Source organism: Motacilla alba, chromosome 9, assembly GCF_015832195.1.
Source record: "Motacilla alba alba isolate MOTALB_02 chromosome 9, Motacilla_alba_V1.0_pri, whole genome shotgun sequence".
In the NCBI taxonomy this organism is placed as follows: Eukaryota; Metazoa; Chordata; class Aves; order Passeriformes; family Motacillidae; genus Motacilla; species Motacilla alba.
In genome coordinates this window covers 10,382,991-10,402,110 of record NC_052024.1, presented here as the reverse complement: position 1 = coordinate 10,402,110, position 19,120 = coordinate 10,382,991, and the positions used below count along the sequence as shown (strand labels likewise).

General features: G+C 38.0%; 1 protein-coding gene across 1 annotated transcript in view; it reads left to right on the top strand.

Annotated features, from left to right (window-relative positions):
* DNER (delta/notch like EGF repeat containing) overlaps positions 1 to 19,120 on the top strand; it is a 113,686-nt gene that overhangs the window by 91,384 nt on the left and 3,182 nt on the right. The window contains exons 9-12 of the mRNA XM_038145803.1: positions 6,814 to 6,936; positions 9,174 to 9,287; positions 10,342 to 10,473; positions 15,713 to 15,959. Of these exons, the coding sequence (XP_038001731.1) occupies positions 6,814 to 6,936; positions 9,174 to 9,287; positions 10,342 to 10,473; positions 15,713 to 15,959 (616 nt within the window). The remainder of the gene's footprint in view (positions 1 to 6,813; positions 6,937 to 9,173; positions 9,288 to 10,341; positions 10,474 to 15,712; positions 15,960 to 19,120) is intronic.

The window sequence follows — 19,120 nt, the reverse complement described above, 5'->3', positions numbered from 1 at the left end:
TCCCTTTATCCATTTTAGCAATGATAATTAGTAGGTGAAGTAGCAGTTAAAATATCTGATAACCAGTGCTACACATCCACTGCTGCTTAAGCACTTACAAAGTGAGCACCAATCTTTGCTTTCACTTGAATAATTTTGGCATCTTTTTTTCAGTCTGTTCCTATGAAGCTGTAAACTTGAAAACTGAAGAAATTAAGGCTAAAACAAATTTCCAGTGTACAAGGGATAAACTAAGGAGTGATATTTGATAATCAGTAGATCTGCTGTGACATTCACATTGTTCTACACTCCTTTCAGGGGATTACCTTCTCTGTGCTGCTTTTCCTTGTTTTGCGAGAAACCAGTCATAATTCTTCATCTCTTCCATCTCAGTTTTCAGGATGTGCATGTATCCCACCAATCTATTTGTGGATATTTATGAATACGGGGATTTTGCAATGAAATCTACCTATTCAGCATTTTTAGGTGGTGTCAGAATTTATCTGCTGTTTAGAGACATGAAAGGGACATCAGAAATTTTTTGGGGAGGAACTCACAAATTAACCAGAAGCTATGGAAATTCGTTGTTGGAGTTAACAGATTTATAGTTAAATTACTTGCTCTTTTATAGAGGAGAAAAATATGAAAGTGAAATGCAGACAATACCACAGTAATGTTATCTTATAATGCATTTGTTGAAAGCACTTGTCATTAATAGTAGGAAAAACTAGACATTTATCTTTCTGAGAAGCCCAGGGAAGTTTTAGTCTTCTTCAGCATGTTCTTTGCCTGTTGTTCAAACAAAGAAAAGCTAGTCAAATATCCTTGGTCAAATAAAAGCTTTTTTCAGAACTTTGTCACCTAAACCTGATTAGAATTCCATAGTTTGGTTTTTTCAAAATTATTCTGTCTCTCTTGGGACTTAAAAGTAGTCTTAGAGCTCTCATGTTATGAAAATTTATTTTTATTTGAACAATACTTATGCTTTTAAAAGTTAGAGATGAGAAGCCTTAGAGGTGGCATCCAGGGCCACGCGTGGCATTTTAGTTAAACTCTTGTGTGTAACTCCATGTATGACATTCAAAAAAACCTATTTATTTTTTCCAAACATTGTGTAGGCTACTGTAAAGTTCACTTTAAAAAAATAACATTACTTGCTTCACATAGAGATGGAGCTAGAGGCCAAATTAAGTGAGTTCATCATTAATCTGTCAATAGTTTAAAAACTTGGGTAACTAATTTCAGAAGGTCATTTAAGAACTGCACCTTAAGAAATGGCATCAAGATAGGGGTAGACAGAATATTTCCTTCTTTTATACCTTTTATGCCTTTTCATTCTTATGAGCATACCATTATGGGCTTTTATTAAGTCAGAGCAGCAGAATTTTAATAAATTATTTTCAGATATTTTTCCCATGACTTAAAAGGATAATAGGCAAGTGACAGTCAACTTCTGTGTAGATCAGCATGTAGGAGGCTCTGTGACATACACTTTGCCCTTGGTTTTGGTAATTATTGAGTGTAAGGCAGGTAAGAGCAATTAAACTTGAGGGTTCGTATGTTGCAATTCCTAAAAAAACCCCAAAATAAAGTGATGACTACAAATCATAGCCTAATACAGTTTTGGTATGTCTGTCAAAAAGCAGTTTGCTAGAGGGGGTGAGTAATGTAGTTATGTCTCTGGGATATTAAGAAGCTGGATTCTATTTACAGTTTTGCCTGACGAGACCTTGACAGTATCTGTTAGATTATTTGTAAAGTGAATGAATAAAATTTGTGTACAGTTTAGAAGCATTATCAAGGGTTAATAATAAAGATATTACCAGGAAAGAAATGGTCTCTGCCTTGTGACCTTGAGGCTTTCTCACTTGCAGGCTCTCAGCATCTGTGCCTGCTCCTAGACCATTGGCTTCTTTGTACAGGAGCCTTTCAGACAGATCCCTGAATTCCTACACATTTTTATTTTAGGTATTTTGATGGAAAGGTTGTTAAATGACATTTTAGAATTCTCTTCTGTATTGATTACCTGACGTGTCTGAAAAACAGTTTTATGAAGTTTGGAACCTGTCACTTAAATTTTGTGTTCAGCTCTAGGATGCTATAGTCTTTTTTTTTTTAAAGTATTTGACAGAGGATATAATGTTCTAATACTGAAACAAAGTGCCTAAGAGTTTTACTTATATGCGTGACCTGAATGCTGTCCTTTCTTTAAGCACTGTTTTACAGTGTCAGTTGGATTTTGGATTTCCATCTATGCTACTTTTGCCTCAAAAATTAAACCAGAGAGGAATTTAAATTGTTCCAATTAGTCCAAGGTCTGTGCAACTCTCCTTGCATGGCAGGCAGTTTGGCTTCCTTGTTTCTTTGGCCAGTGTACAGATTTGAAGAGTGATAAATGATAGTGGTTATACTTGCATAGCTGCACAATTTGTAGAACATGAACAACCAGACATTTGCTAGTAATTTCTTTTGTGTGTGTGTGTGTTGGCTTTCATTGTGGGCTTTCATCTAATAGCTTGTAGAGGAAAGCTAATTTGTATAAGCTAACTTGGAAAGCAGTCTAATATTTTGAATGTTCCTATTTTCAGAGTGGAAGGAAAAGTGTGTAAGTTATTTCCAAGCTGAGCATACTTCAAATGTCTGCTGAGGGGCTCTGTGGAACTCCCAAGCATATGCAACCATACCTGCTTTGTACTGTGTGTGTGATTTTTAATTGCACATGAAACCTTACCTTAAATCTGTATTTCTGTGCTTACACACCCTAATTATTAACTCTTATCATTTGCCCTTTACAGGTAACAAAGAAATACCTAATGTTTGGACATTAGATTCAGAGTTTGTCATATTTTACTTCTTACCTCACATTAAAGAAGTAATTCTAATAAAATTTATTGGGCTGATTTGCTAGCTTTCTTATCTAGTCTTGTTGGTGAAACTAGTGGGCACCCTTTGTGTCTGTTTGTAGAATGTTTATTTAGTCCCTAGCTCCCAAACCAGTTTCTTCCTCCTGATAAACCTTTTTACTCTTTATATGCAATTGTTTTAATGCAGCTACCATTATAAATTTCCAATGCAAATGTTTAATATAGTATTTTTAGTTTTGCCTGGTCTGAAGTGGAGAAATGTAGCTAGAAATTGCATGGCTTAATATCACAGTAAGGTTTTGGATTTGAGTTTTTTAAGGATACAGATTTTGAAACTGCGCAGCACATGTACAGACATTAACACCTGCCCTCTATATAGATATATATGATGGCATATATAGAACATTTGGGAAAAAGAAAGAAGAGAGGAGTTTCAGAAAAAGTGCTGCAGGGTATAAAAAGTGTCAGCAGCTTTAGAAGTAGTACCGTGGAGTATGTTCCTTTGATTTTACTGCTCGTGCAGCTTAATAGATAGTTCTAGGAGCATAAGTTAATTTTAGTGCCTTTGCAGAGGCCAGAGCAAGATTTGTCTGCAGCAGTTGCAATTTTTCATTTCTCTGTCTTTTCCCTTCCCACGTTTTGTAACTGGGGCAGGATATGCGAGCTCTGGAAGAAATGACTTCAGGTTAATTCCAGTTCCTGACTTTCTCTGAGCATGTTATTGCTTCTGTTTCCTCATCTTGTTTCCACTTCTACATTAGGACAACCTTCCATGCAATCTGACCATGGCTGGTGAGCATGGCTTCCTACTGGAAAGCCATTTGGAGTATTCTTCTCTCTTATTTAATTGCTGTATAAATTCAGATTTTAACTGAACACATTTATTTCCTGGCTTTATGACATGCAACTCTGTGTCAGTGAACAGCCATAAGTATGAACTGATGCTGTTCCCTGCACAATAGAGCTGGTTTGCATTGTACCCCATTAGGCCTTCCCATAAAGATGGGATTTATCTTCTGCTGCCTTGATTGGGTGAAATGTTAAGAACAGATCAGCCCAGGGAGTCACTATTGAGGGGTTAGTGTCTAAAAAGGCTAAAAAGATTTCAGCTTTGTTCTTTATTGATTTCTAAAGGGAGAGTAAGCTTTTGGTTCTTGCTTTTGTTAACCTGATAGTGCAGATATTCTTGAGAGATTATCCTGCCATATCTTTTGCTCTTGAAGGCTTTGACAAACCCCATGTCTTCTCTTCAGCCCATGTGACACAGATTGTGGGTCCCCTTTCCCATTTTCTCCTTCTGCAGTTTTTAACAGCCATGTGCAGAGGCAGTGCAGTTCAGCATGTAACTGAAGGCCATACCTGGGCACAAATGGATTTTCTCTGTTCTTCTCAGGTGTAGTTTTTTCTGCTGTTTTTATGATATGTTAGAAAGTGATGAGATTTTATTTCTATCAGGAAAATAACCTGCTCTCTTCGAGGCACCCTTCCTGTTGCTTAAGAAAGAGGAAGAAGAATTTGGGGGTAAAGAGGAGAATGGCAACAGATCTGTTTCTGCTTTTTTAAGGACTGGTAGCAGTGGGTAGTACCAGTGGGATGGTCACATAGAGGGAAAAAGGGTTACATTGGGACATCTCTATTTTAGGGGTTTTTTAGGCTCCCTGTCCATTCCTCAGCCACTGAAGAGAGCACATCAGAATTGAACCTTCATTTTTAGGTTCTGCTTGAGTTCATGAAGATTCTATTACTAAAGATTTTTCCAATTTCATGTGGCCTGGAAACATTGCCCTTTTTTGAAGCTGTGATGCCTCCTGTGGGTCTTTTTATCCTGTTCAGGACACAGTAGCTGGTGAAGTGTTGTTAATATAGGTATATTTTCTTTCCTTCTGAATACATCCACAGGAGTATTGTGCGCCACAAAAGGTGCGAGGAGCTGCATTTGGCATTGGCTGGGAACATAAAAGCAGCAGAATCATAACACTACTAGAAGGAGAGGAAGCAACTTCACTAGAATCCATAACCCTGAAGTTATTTATAAGAAATGCTCCTCTTTCAATCTAAATTCTTCAACAAAAATGTAGGAATTTTTTATGTAGTCTTTTTGAAGATATGTGTACAAATTCAGTTTACTACAGGGTTTATATATCAGTATAATTTAAAAGCAGTAATACAAGGAGAAATGCTCATTAAGAATGACAAGGTACCTCTTATCTCCCTGAGGAGAAGCATGCCTTTCCCTTGGGTAGTCCCACAGTGGAATGTTCTATATCCCAGCAGTTCCAGCAGAAGGAGGCTGCTGGCCCCAGAGTGAGGACAGTGAGGGTGAAATTGTGTGTGGGTGAGACCTGCCCTCTCGTGGAGAGAGGAAATATCTTTCCCTGGCTGTGTGCAGTGTCTGGCAGCGTGGGCTGGCTGCAGCCTGAGGAGGTGATACCATAGTTCATATTGATTTTGGAAACCAGACAGCTATTTAGTCACAAATTCCCTTCGTTCCCTTGGAAAGGTGAGAAGTAGAAAGCATTTTTTTCTGAGAATATCTAATTACATCGGTGTTAAACACTGGGAATTCCCATCTGTTTTTCTTACTGATTCTCCGGTCTGATTTTGGTGGTTTTTATGTTGGCTACAGATCTCACTGCATAAGAATATTTCATATACTCATAAACTAGATTAACTTCATTGTTGGCTAGAAAGAAAACCCATAACATTTAGCATAATTAATTCTCTATTGCCTGGCTGACAGCTTTGGAGAAAGTGGTTCTGAAATGTTACTAGCCCAACTATTTCCTATGAAAGGGCAATTTTTTGAGAATCATAATGGATGGTATTGTCTATATATCTTGAGTAGTACTAACAGTTTTTAAAAAAATTGTTTTGAATCATCTGTAATAGGGAAGGAGAGGGTGAATGCTAATATTGTCTGAAGGCAGCATTTATCCTATTTTCTATTATTCTGTGAGAATTTTGGGGAATATTTAGATGGGGATGCTGAATATAGATTGATTGCAACTTACTAAGAGAATATGCCCCTCCATTTGGTTCTTTGTTCATGAAGGATACCCTCCTTTCATATCTGAGTTTTGCTACTAACTAGAGATTACTTTAAGAAGTAAAATCACACTGAAGTATCTACACTTTGTATTTTAGGCCTTTTTTCTGGCATCTGTATTCATGCCCATTGCATTTTTATTCCTTGTACGTTCATTCATTTAATTTTTTTAATGTAGTGAGGAAATCAAGCTTTTATAAGCACATGAACACTGTTCCAGTGCATGGTATTATATCATAGACAACTCTAGGTCTGTAATTTCAACTACTGTTACAGCTAATGATGGTGTGGCACACTTAGTAATGAAAGAGGTGCTGTTTTCATGTGGATCAACTCCTTCTTTCTTATCTCATAATACAAATTACTCCGTGGCTGTTAACAGGCCATGTAGCTTTTCTCTGCTTCTGCTTTCTATGTTTACCTAATCAGCCCATAATACCTGCCTATGGCTTGGAAATAAAGATGAAATTACCTGAATGTTTTGACATTGTACAGCACTAATGCTAAAACATGTAATCATTCTAACTACTGTTATACAATTGTCACCTCTTTGATGAACAGTGGCTTTGATGCGAGGATCCAAAGGAGCTGGGAGACAGTCGATATTCCCGTATTTCTTTTAACAATCTGAGTGTGGGTATTCACATTGCTGCTTCTGGCCTCTGTCACCAGCCTCCATCCTTACACCTCATTGTGGTTTATCACAGGAGCTGGGAATTCTCTAAGAATACTGTGCTTCCAATATTTTCTTGGTAATTTTCACCTGGGGAACAGATGCCTTTAAAATCAGTGTCTTAACAAATATCAGTTTGCACAGTATATTTAAATTAGCAAGCATCTGCCCGAGGTCTGTAGCTGCCTAATTGTTAATTTTTACTGCAAAGTGTTTCATAACTATTTTTGTTTCCCCTTCATGTGATTTAGGTTACCATGGCCTTTACTGTGAGGAGGAATATAATGAATGCCTCTCTGCACCCTGCCAGAACGGAGCCACCTGCAGGGACCTTGTCAACAGCTACGAGTGTGTGTGCCTTGCTGAATACGAAGGTAGGCTGGGCTTTGCAATTGTTCTCTGGTAGGTTCTGTTACAAACAGAGAGATACCATATCCTGAGCAGAAATATATCCCTCAAGTAAAATTAACAGAGACAAACTTCAGTATTGATCCTGATACCTTAATCTTTATTCAAATTAATAGTTAAGATTTAGATCCTCTGTGAATAATGCATGTCCTGGTCTGGGCACAAATGGATTTTCTCTGTTCTTCTCAGGTGTAGTTTTTTTCTGCTGTTTTTATGATATGTTAGAAAGTGATGAGATTGGAAAAAACCCATAACTGTTAAATAGACTTTTTCATCAGTTGTTCTTGGAGCTTTTACACAGAGAGCTTTCAAATTATTTTTTATTTTCTCCAGTGAAGTGAGCTAAAACATAATAATAAAAGATTAGTGTTTGAAATAGATTAGCAAAAAGGAGTAGAAATAAAAGCTTCATCTTGATTGTTCATTTGGAAGACTGTAAAGCCCAGAGAGAGTACTATGTCTGTGACTCCTTTTCCATGTTAACTGCAGCTGTTCTTAGGTCTGTCCTCAAATGGAATCCATCTTTGGCATTTTTGAAGTAATTTATAAAATAGATGAGAATAGCATTTGTTTGGCTACACAAAATCTTTTCTCTCACAGCAGGTTTCAGCTGTAAACAAATTGACACATAGCAGTGGTCTGTGACAAGTCCTTGTGGGGAAGGCTAAAGTGATACTATTTTAGTGTATTCTGTGTTGAATCGTGAGAACACTTTGAATATAATTTAATATGCTATTAGGATTATAAATAAATATTCTACACAGAATGACTGTTTTAAGGAACATTGCTCTAGCATTTTCTCATTAAGCATATCAATCCTTATCTGTGCTGATAAGTAACGCTCACTTAACAGCTGCTTGAGGCTAAATATGTGTTTCACACTGGTGATTGCACTGCTCTTTAACTATAGATACAGAATTTATCATTTTAGAGGCTTGGTGAGGAAATGACCCTCAGCTTTTCATGACAGTTTAAGCAGCACTTAACCATAATGTTCATCTTCTCACCCGACCGGTTGGTGGAGCTGGAAGCACTGTATGTGCAGCACATTGTGCTGGAAATGAAAGCAGGGCTCCTGGTCCTGGAAGCAGCTTTTGGTGATCACTGAGCTCCCATCATTGCAGTACTTGAGGAGTTCAGTGGCACCAGTGAATAGACCCGAGGTGTACCTAGCTCAAGATATGATGTGGGCCATCAGATGCCTCAGTCTTGGCACTACCACCCCAGACCTGCCCCTCTGCAGTGCCCCTTCTGCCTCCACACCCCCGGGCTGGCAGACGGACAAGAGCTCGCAGGGCTGGGCAGGGCTGAAGCTTGTGCCAGCAGGTACCTGTTGGCTGCTGCCTCTGCTGCTCCTCACTCACAGGATGCTCAACTTGAGCACTCTGCCTTTTGCTGCCAACACTGCAAAAAATGATTTTGGCAGGTCTGTATTGAATGTATGTGTGCATGCATACATATTATATATATATATATATATATATATATATATATATATATATATATATATATATATATATATATATACATAAAAGTTTTATCTGAACAGTAGACCCCAAGAAAATAATGCCAGTGACATTAGAGTCTCTCTCCTGGTCCCTAGGTGGGAATATGCTGTGTTACATGTTTTGCCAGGTGCAGCTTGCACTGTCTTCTGCAAGGCAAACCTGCTGGATTCACAAGGCCTACACTGGGCATGAAAGAGTGAAGGTAGTGGCATGAAGTAGAGCCATCCAGTTATATATTTTTAACTATACATTTGATATTTTTTTATCATCTTAGTAAAGCTCCTCATTTCCAGCAACAGGTAATGAGAGGCATCAGAATGCTTATGTATGTTATTAAATAAGTTATTACATAAAATTCTTAGTCAAGACAATTATTGTTGACATGTTACTGAAGAATTTTAGGTAACTGATCTGCTTATGCTTAATTATGTGGTTTTTCTTAGACATCCAAGAGTTCTAAGCAGAAATTGCCCTGCCTTTCCTAGCCCACAGCCTGTGGGAAGAGCAGAGAGGAGGCACATGTGTAAAAAGTTTAGCCAGCATAAAGCACATCGCTTTAGTGGTATGACATTAGCCCAGAAGGACAGGTTTGGAGTGTGCACACTCATCCAGGTGAAGTCAAGTTATCACATGTACTGATTCCATGCTGCCAGTATCAGTCATGTCAATGGCAATTACTGATTTTTCCTTTTCAGGAAGGCACTGTGAATTATACAAAGATCCTTGTGTTAACATCAACTGCCAGAACGGTGGCACTTGTGACAGTGAAGGTCTAAATGCTACATGCATTTGTGCACCTGGATATGCAGGCAAGTGATTTGTGTGTTACTCAGAACACCTAGTTGTCATTGTTCACCACGTCTAGAGGAAGACAAATACCAAGTAAGATTATATCTCTTCAAGAAAGGAATTAATTTGGGCTTTGCTGTATTGTGAGCAGTCTAGTGACAATGAAAAACTTTTGATATTACTTACATCTATTGAACTTTGTAGCAAAAAAGATCTGTTCCTAAAGTGACTTCACAAAGCTAACAGCTATTTAACATGGCTTATGACCTTGCTACTTGAGACTAGACTGCATTTTAAAAGTAGTATTTTGAAGATTTCCAGGTAACCTAATATACTAATTGGACACTGTTGAAACTGAAAAATGTTTTAACAGTGACTTTAGTTACTGTGTGCTAAAGAAAGAGCTTATTCCATTATCTTAATATGCAATTGCTAAAAGCCCTAAAGTACTTGTTATGAATCAATTTACACTTTCAGAGTACTGGTAAGAAACTCATTTAATCTTTTGGCCTTGTACTTAGACTGATGTGATTGGCATAATCCAAATATCTGATGTCAAGATAATTTACAATCTGATGTTCTGTTAGTGATGTAAGGTAATATCCAATGTGAGAGTAATAGGTAAACTCACTCATAGCTGTTTTGTAGATCAAATTGTGCTTTTTGATCTTGTCTAATTAAAGGACATTCTTTGGAAAAGAATTAGCTTTCCATTGTACCGTGTCAGTTTCTCAGGCACCGATTATCTGCATTATTGCATAGCATATCAGAATATCCACGATCATCGGTTATACCACATTTTCTTGGGATGGAAATTGTATTTAGAGAAATGAAACAGAGTCTGTGTGAGGTTAGTCCAGTCCCTTAGTCCTCAGGCTTTATTTTCATCTGGTTGAATAAGGATAATACTTCATTCTTGGAATCCTTTTGATGTTCTGAGAATAAAGATGTATTGCACTATAAGGCGTTTTGCAGCAGGAGGGAAGTTAAATGACTGCAGACGTACTTGCTACATCAGGCACTTGCCATGCATAATTTTGGGGTTTGTTTTTTTGTTTTTTTTTCCTATGTAAGGTGAAGAATGTGAAATCGATGTAAATGACTGTGACAGCAACCCATGTCACCATGCTGGAACTTGCATAGATCAGCCTGGTGGTTATACCTGCCATTGTCCTCATGGATGGGTCGGTGCAAATTGTGAAATACGTAAGTATTTTTGAGTTCTCTAAACATTTCTAAAAATTGTAAGTTATATTGAAGGTATTTTTTCTTTATCTCTAAATACCTATCTGCACAAATACTCTGAATCATATGTAAATGAACAAAATCATGGAAAATAATTTTATTTTTGGCCATAGCATTTCAAAAGTGGTCGTGAAAGTTAAAAACATCTGTTTCTGGGCACTCTACTTTGAGATGTGTCAGACTAGATTGTCAGGGATGCTGTCTCAGAGCTGGGCACAGTTTGCATTTTAATTATGCTGATGCTTCACAACCTCCCTGCACACTTTGGGTCAAGTGTGTTCCATTGCAGTATAAGCGTGCTCCTAACAGGCTTGTATTGACTTCTGAGCACCTGCAGCTCTAGTGATGTTTCAGCAAAACAACTTGGAACTTGCTCACCTAAGGAAACTGGTTCTGTTTAATTGTTCTGTAATTTGTGTGTGCAGGCATTTAACAACTTTTTCAGGAATAACTATTCCAGCCATAGGCTAATTTCCATCAAATTTATTAGAAAGAAGAAGGGGTCCAAGACCAAATATTTCCAAAGCGTTCATTTCGACTTGAGAGGTTCCAGTGGAAGGAACAGCTTCAGTGTGCTCGTTTCTCATTTTAGAGAAAAATTTCACTGTAAGGGCATCCTTTTGGCACAGTGGAGAGTCCAGGAGAGGCAGAAAGTATGAAGCCCAACTGTGGAAGAGTTAAAATGGAAATTAGGCTTCATTCATTCTGCTGCTCAGAGACCTGCTTTGTATTTCCCTGATGTTTTATTCTTGAGCTAGAGATGTTTTTGCTTGAGAATTTGGCTGTGTATTTAACTGCTTGAATGCTTGGGTACAGTGGTCATAGATCCCTTTGAGCCATTATACAGATAGACACACAGGTTTGTTAGCACAGCTAAGGTTGCAGGGATAGGTGATAGATTAATAAAACAAATACAAAGGATAGATTTAAAAATGTTTTCTGTATCTCATTTAGACAAGGAGCATGTGAGCCTTCTATTTTTACTCTCTTTTACTTAAACTTTACTTAAACATATCGACTGCTTTTTTCAAATTGATTCTGCTCTTGATGTTCTTGATGTTAGTCCTTACTTTAACCCAGTACATTCAGTTTCAGAGCTTTCTGGTGTGAGCAAAGACTGCAAAAGACCATTGCCAGCTAGCCCAGAGATGGTGATAGCCCTGCCTTTTTTGTTATCTCTGTGAATGGCTCACACACTTCCCTGGGTGGTGCAGAGCTAGCAGACACTGGGAGCACAACACTGTGTGCTGTCTGTGTGGCATGTTGCTGATGCTAAAATATGCTCAGATGAACTTTTCCTGACAAGGCTGATGTTGCTGACACCTGCAACATGCATGTCCAAGTTGATCAGCAAGGCAGTATAATTCTGCCTGCCTTCACTAATAAGCAGTTGGATGACAGACAGATGGGTTTAGTTCCTGGAGACAGCAACAGTCATCCTGGAAATGCATTTCCTGCAGTCCCTTGATGAAGTAACAATTACATTTCTGTTGTGTTAAGAATACCAAAGGGATACAAAGGCTTGCATGCTTTCTGAGCCTGCAGATGTGCTAGAGGAATTCAGTGGTGCATGTTCTGGAGTGCTCTGGCTGTCATGCTCTAGTCATTCAGAGTTTGGCTGTTTGCACCACAGATACACGGTGAAGTGCATGTAAACATATGGGAAAAGGAAAGAAGCCGAAGAGAGGGTGGAAGGAGCCTCTCCTACTGTCCAGCTACTCAATTATTTCTTCTTTCCCCTGATAGAGGGGGTGCAAGTTCTTTTATCTTGTGACTGCTATGACAGAAAGCAGGGAATTACCTGAATGTTTACTGGCATTAGTAACACTGCAAGGCTGGTTCTCAGAAGTATTCAACCTTGCCTTCTTCATGGCAATTGTTTTCAAGTGGATGAAATTACTGAGGTTTCTATATCCAACACATGACAGTAGTTAATAGAATGCATGTATAAAATAAGAACAATAATAAGGGAGATATAAAAATACAGTGTAAAAAAATTCTGATTTGGACTGGTTGTGAATGAAAACAAGAAATCTTTTTATAGCCACAAAAAGATGCATTTTAAAGAACAAATATGTTTAAAATTTGAGGGTTACCAGTCTTTTTTTTCAGTAAGCTTCATTTCAGCACATATCTGATGTTCCCTTGCTATTTAAGTAACTTTGCCACAGCATGAAAGTAAAAATGTGTATTGTTATGGGACACCATAACAGATAATGCTACCCCAAAGCAGGTAAGCATGGACATGCAGCCTCTCTAACCGGTGCAGTGCCTTATGGGCAAAGCTGGGGAAGCTTTCCTAAAGAACTCAGATTTAACATGTATGTAAAGGATTATGCAAACAAAGAGGGATTGAGTTTTGAAGAAATCACTTTGCAGAAAGAATTTAAAAGTATTTTGATCTGCAGGTTTTTCATCTACAGGTCAAAGGAGCCATGTGAAGATTTTTGTACTCGCTGTCTTTCCCTGAGCTGTGAATTAACAAGCTGATGGGAACTTAATTCTAATCATATCTCTAGAGAGGCCATATCCAGCTCTTTTATAAACAGGTGCAGCACTTCTGAACTCACTGGAGACAATGACAATGTAGACTTGAGACAATGGTGCAGTGGAATTATTTGAGCTCTAAAGTTGAATCTATTAGTAAATGTGCTTCTGTTCATCTTTCCAGTTCTCTTTGCCATATTTATTATATTATTTCAGCAGTTTGTACATAATGGTAATAATGTACAATTAAATTTAAACACTGCATACTGACTTTGTATTGGACCATGCCTCTGAATGCAAGAGAAATACACAAAGCCAGGCTTATCAAGAAACTGGTGTTCGGGTGGCATTTGACTAAATAGATCACATTTTATCCTTTGTGATTTTCTGTTACTGACCATGAAGGAGGCTATTGGTACTTAATCATTTTGTAGAACCACTCTATGTATAGTTCCCCACTTTTGACCAGCTGGTTTAGCTGCTTGAAGTGACTACCTTAACAGGATTTCAGGGTTATCTTCTTGTCAGACTGTTCTTTTTAATTTCCAAGTGCTGTATATACAACAAACTAGATAAGATGTATGTTGCCTGGATGAATTGTGATTTTTTTAATATCGTGACCCTTTCCAGTATTAGCAATTCCAATTAAATAGGATTAAATTTGTCTTAATTATAAAGAGGATATTCTTTCTTTCAAAATGAAGTGCATTTGCCTAAAAAGTTAATGGAGCATTCACTGTAAAAACGCTTACAAATGTCTCATATGAATTCTCTAATGCCTGCTGGTTATTTGTTAATATCATTACCTTTGCCACTTCTGTAATTATCAATGTAGTTACGGAGGTATGCCAAACCATGTGGTTACTTGAAAACTAACATTATGAAGAATTTCTAGTACAGACCGTGGTGTGCATTGAAATCTTATTCTTAATTAATTTTATGAACTTTAATATCACAACTGAAAATACTGTGATTTCAAGCTGTCATATGCTGTTTCTAATCACAGGAGTATAAGAAGTTAATCTTTATATTTTGATACGGTGAGGAAAAAGGGAAGAAATTTTTCTCATCTTTGTCATCCAGAGATGGAAGACATGGAATCTAAATCAGAAATGTCTTGCCATATATCTGCACACATTAGATCTGAATTCAGCCTAGTCTGACAGCCTGACAGAAACCACTGTGTGTGACAAATGTGCTGCAGAACAGAAATAGAAGCCCATCCCAAACTGCACAGAGCACAGCTGTATTCCCTCCCTCATATCCTGACTGGGCAAACTGCAGTAACAGTGCCTTACAAACATTAAATCACTGCATGATTCAGACTGATCAAGACTTTACTGACCCCTGAAGAAGATAAGAGAAACAAACAGCCAGTCATTAAACTCAGCTCCCATTTGTGGACAAAGTCTGAGCACCCCCAAGCTGGGAGGTGCTCTGGGACAACTTTCACTCTTGTGAAAGAGCAGCCATTTCTCCAAACTCTGCCCAGCTGAATCCCACATGTTACAGCTTTGGGCTTTCTCACCACCTGCCTCTAAAACAGATTTCTTTTCCTGTCTTTGTACGTTCCCTCGTACAAGTATTTCTACTGTAGATAGAGATTTTATCCACTGCTGCTGAACTGGAGATTTCATCTCAGGTGCTTGAATTATCTGCCATCATCAGCATCCTTGAGAGGTGGCTTCTGAGAATATCTTAACCTCCCAAAGCATGTGCTTGGAAGCCCTGTTCCCAGCCTGTTTGTGATTGAGTAAAGGGAGATTCTAAATCAGTGCAAAGCAGAAGTACATTTGAAAAAGGAACAGGCACCTACTAGAAATAACTTTTGCAGAGTGCTAGATTTCTGTACTCAGGATGATTCAAGTCTGTTCCTGTTTTGAAATAATATGAGACCATAGGCTGCCAAAAATGAACCCTGGAGGGAAGTACAGGTTAATTAGAAGTATTCTGACCCATGCTAGAGAGAAACAGATCTGAGGACATAGGCAATTGATACAAAATCTGTTTGGCATAGATATAGTTTGGGGATCAAGAATATTTATATAGAAGATCTGGAATACATAAATACAAGAAGCCTCTTCCAGATTAGCTTTACTTTAAGGTCTTCTTTGAGAATCTCAGGGAAATTATGCTTGGGAAAAGACTCTGATGGGCTCCCTACTGTAGGACCTTGTGAGGTGCCCTTTTTGTCCTTGAAATGCTGAAATCTCTGCAGTTTGGTGGAGATAGGCATAGGAAAATCTGTGTTTCAAATTACAAACCAAGTGTGTTTAGTACATCTTAAATAACACATTTTTAGTGGAAGGCTTCACTATTAGAACAAACTGCACAAGAGAACTGGTTGTTTCCTAGAAGCTTTTGCATAAAACATGCCTGCCTTTGGAGAGCCCTTAATATAAAAATAACATAATGAAAGAATAACTTGATTTTCTGTTACTTGGGTTACACAGGAGATCAAACTAGATAGATGTTCCTATATGACCTTAAAAATCAACAGAAAAAGGTTGTTGAAAGTTCAACATAGTGCTATTCAAATTTGTAGCATGTTAGGCCTGGTGGTGTATAGGTAACAGACTGGGAAAGTTAAAATTACCTATCTCCATGGTTTCAAAAGTCAGAACTATTGAAAATTCATATTGTAAAGTAGTTCTATTCAGCAGGATGGATATAAATTACTAATTAATAATAACCTTTTATTACTCATTGGCAGATCTGCAGTGGAAGTCTGGGCATATGGCAGAGAGTCTGACAAATATGCCTCGTCACTCCCTCTACATCATCATCGGGGCGCTGTGCGTGGCCTTTGTCCTGATGCTGATCATCCTGATCGTGGGGATCTGCCGCATCAGCCGCATCGAGTACCAGGGCTCCTCCAGGCCAGCCTACGAGGAGTTCTACAACTGCAGGAGCATCGACAGTGAATTCAGCAGCGCAATCGCTTCCATCCGACATGCCAGGTTTGTGCTGGGGATGCTGATGCCCTAGGAAGCTGTTCTGAAGTGTCATTTCAGTTCATGCACAGTGCACCCAAGTGCTGTAGGCAGAGCCAGTGGGCTGCTCTGCTGGGAAAACACCAGCACTGCTCACTGTTCTCATCTGAGGTGTGACAATACAGCAAAACTCCTTGAAAACAGAATTATTCTGACTTTATTTGATATAACTGTGAAGTGGGACAGATGCAGAGTTCTTAGCCTGTCAGATCTATTAGGGATGTAAAGATTCTTTAACTGCTACACACAAGTAATATGATCAGATAGGAAAGGCACATTGATTTTTATGACTAATTTACCAGATTATTCAGTGAGAATCTCTTCACATCACTCATTTTTGTGCTCCTATTTGCCTTTCTTACTTACTTTCCTAGAGACAGTAATTTTTTACTTGGAAATTTAATGGAGCACTTTCAAGGCAGGGCATTGAGTGTCAGAATAATCCAGAAGTAGAAGTGGAATGGATTTGAGAGCTCAAATGTAAGCCATGGCACTAATATGGCATTAAATATACCTAGCTACCTGACAAGAATTGTGTTTAAAAACTTCCAAAGGAGTTGAGTAGATTTAGAAAGGGCTTTCCTAAAATCTAACCTGTATTCTCTTTGCTATTAACCTGGCTCCCTCTTTCTTACTGCTCTTCGGGCTGTCATGAAGGATAATGTATCACTGCTCATAGCACTTGTGTATCAGGTGCTGAGCCCTCCCCCCTTCTCTTGTATGACAAAAACAAACAAAGCAAAGCAACTTTTTTTCTTTCCTCGGTTTAACTAGCCTATTCTTTCAGTATCCCCTCCCAGATCATGTCAGCTTTCTTATTGCCTTCCTGGGACACACTCCAGATTGTATTTCTCTTCTTTTTCTTTTTTGAAGGGGGGTCCCCAAAGCTGGAAGTAGTTCTCTGTCTGAAGATTTATGTGCACCAAATGAACTGAGTAATCACCTCCTGCATCTTATATATGGCATTTCTGTTTATACATCTGAAAAATAAACTTGCTTGTTTGGGTTTTTTTGGCTTTTTTTTCCTTTCTAGTGACAAATGACATACTTTTCTGACCTGTGAGACCTTTTCCTCGTCCCAAGATCCTCTGTGTCATTTTGCTTCCTAGCCAGTATGGTTTCTTCTGTGTTTGACATCTCTCTTAATAGGGTGGAACTTTAATTTCTTTTCTGGTGTTTCTTTTTTCCCACTTCTTCAATTCGTCAAGATCACTTCAAATTCCAACAAAGTGTTCATGTGTGTTACCATTAAAATGCTCTTAAAACAACTGAGGGAGCACTGTTCCTGTGCACTAACATGGAGAAATATGTGCATATTGGTTGGTGATTGCTGGTAATTCATTTCCTGAATGCTCCAGTTCTGTTTCAGTGAAGATGAAATAGGTTAAATTGTACCACTGCTGAAGTCATCAAAATTATCTGAAATGGGTGAGGCGTTCCCCCAGGCTCAGTTAATCACATCACAGCTTTGAGTTGTAGCTTTTCAAAGTGTTCCAACTTCAAAAAAGTTCTCAGACTGGGATGGATTAACGATGATTTTTCAAATCCATATTATGTATTTAGAAATTACATTATTGTTCATTGAGGATTTCCCTATCTTGGAAAAGGTATTTCTACTTAATTCAAATGAAATGTTTTAATTCCAAATAATTTTCAGTGCCTCCAACAATGTGATGCCTTATAAAAATCCAAGATAGAGCTGCCAAGTAAGGTAATTCATGGAGGTTTGTTGTGGAGAGTGTTGTGTATGTTTTGGGTTCAGAAAGATATAAACCACTGTTTTTGTCGTTTCAATCTAGGAAAAGGTGCAAAACTTTTATGGTTATTTTTGTATAAATTTTAAATCTACATATATCAAGGTCTGAATTTTCAGAATTGCTGAATCTAAGAAATCTACTTTCAAATAACAGAAAGTTCAGCATTTTCTGAAAATAATTCCTTTTCACCATTAGATACCAAAACTTGCTAGTAATTTTGGAAAATGGAGGCCAAGGAAAAAGTCAGTAGATTATTTTCTTTAAAGGGAAGATTTCTGATAAAGTCAGTAGGTGTCTGGGGGTGTGGATGCCTGTTGCACAGTCAGTAAATTATTTTAAAATTACTTGTTCATGTTTCTCAGCATTTTTTTTCCTAGATTTTTTTTTTATAATTTGATCTTTACTAATCAAGGTATTTGCTGTAAGACAAAGCCAATGTGCTTGAGGATCATTACTAATAAATGTGTACTTCTAGGGAATGTTCCTAAGATTAGCAGATCAGAACTAGGTAGTTTTCTGAGCAGAATAAGCACAGTTGTCTTTAGTGTCCATTATGCAGACAGTAAAGACAAAAAAAAACCTTTTGCGGACAAAAAAATCCTTTTATGTTAAAATTTATACATTCTAAAGCTGGCAGAGAGCAGTGTAATGATTTAGTTGGCTAATAGACTAGTGGCTATGGTAGCCATAAGATGTCATTGAAATGGAACCAAGATCTGTTATTGAAACAAAATTGTTCACTTTAGAAAAGCATTCACACTGAGTTCATGAATTATCTGGTGACAGACTATGCTGCAGTTAGTTCTTTGTGTGTGCCCAGATATCAATAGCCTTCATGCACCACTTACAGTGTAGTTTATTTAATTTTTATTTTCACGTGCTGATCTGTCCTGTCTCTGTGTCAGTTGAAGAGTCTGGTTCATCAGACTCTGATTAAGTTCTCTTGTCACAGCAGGGTCAGCTTCTCTCCACTGCATGTTCTCCCCATTCCTGTGGAGTTGCCTGTGTCAGACTGTGCTGTTCTAAGCTTTCTGAATTGGATGAGCACTCATTTCTTACCGGCATAGATCTCTGTCAACTCCCTTTTTGTGTGTGTGATCACGTGCGCATGTCCTCTGGTCTCCACATCACCTACCAATTGCTTAATATACATCCTCTGCCAGGGTGAATTTTCTGGGATTATGGCTCAATTTTTCTAAGCAAGGCACAATACCACTTACACACTTGACCTTTTCTCTGAATAATGCAGAGGAAATAAATCTTCTCATTCTCATCCTGTGGAATCCAAAAGAATCCCTTCCTCAATATGCTTAATCCCTTTTTTAACTTCTGGTCTCTCTCTTATACTTCTCTTGTTTAAATTTTATTTGT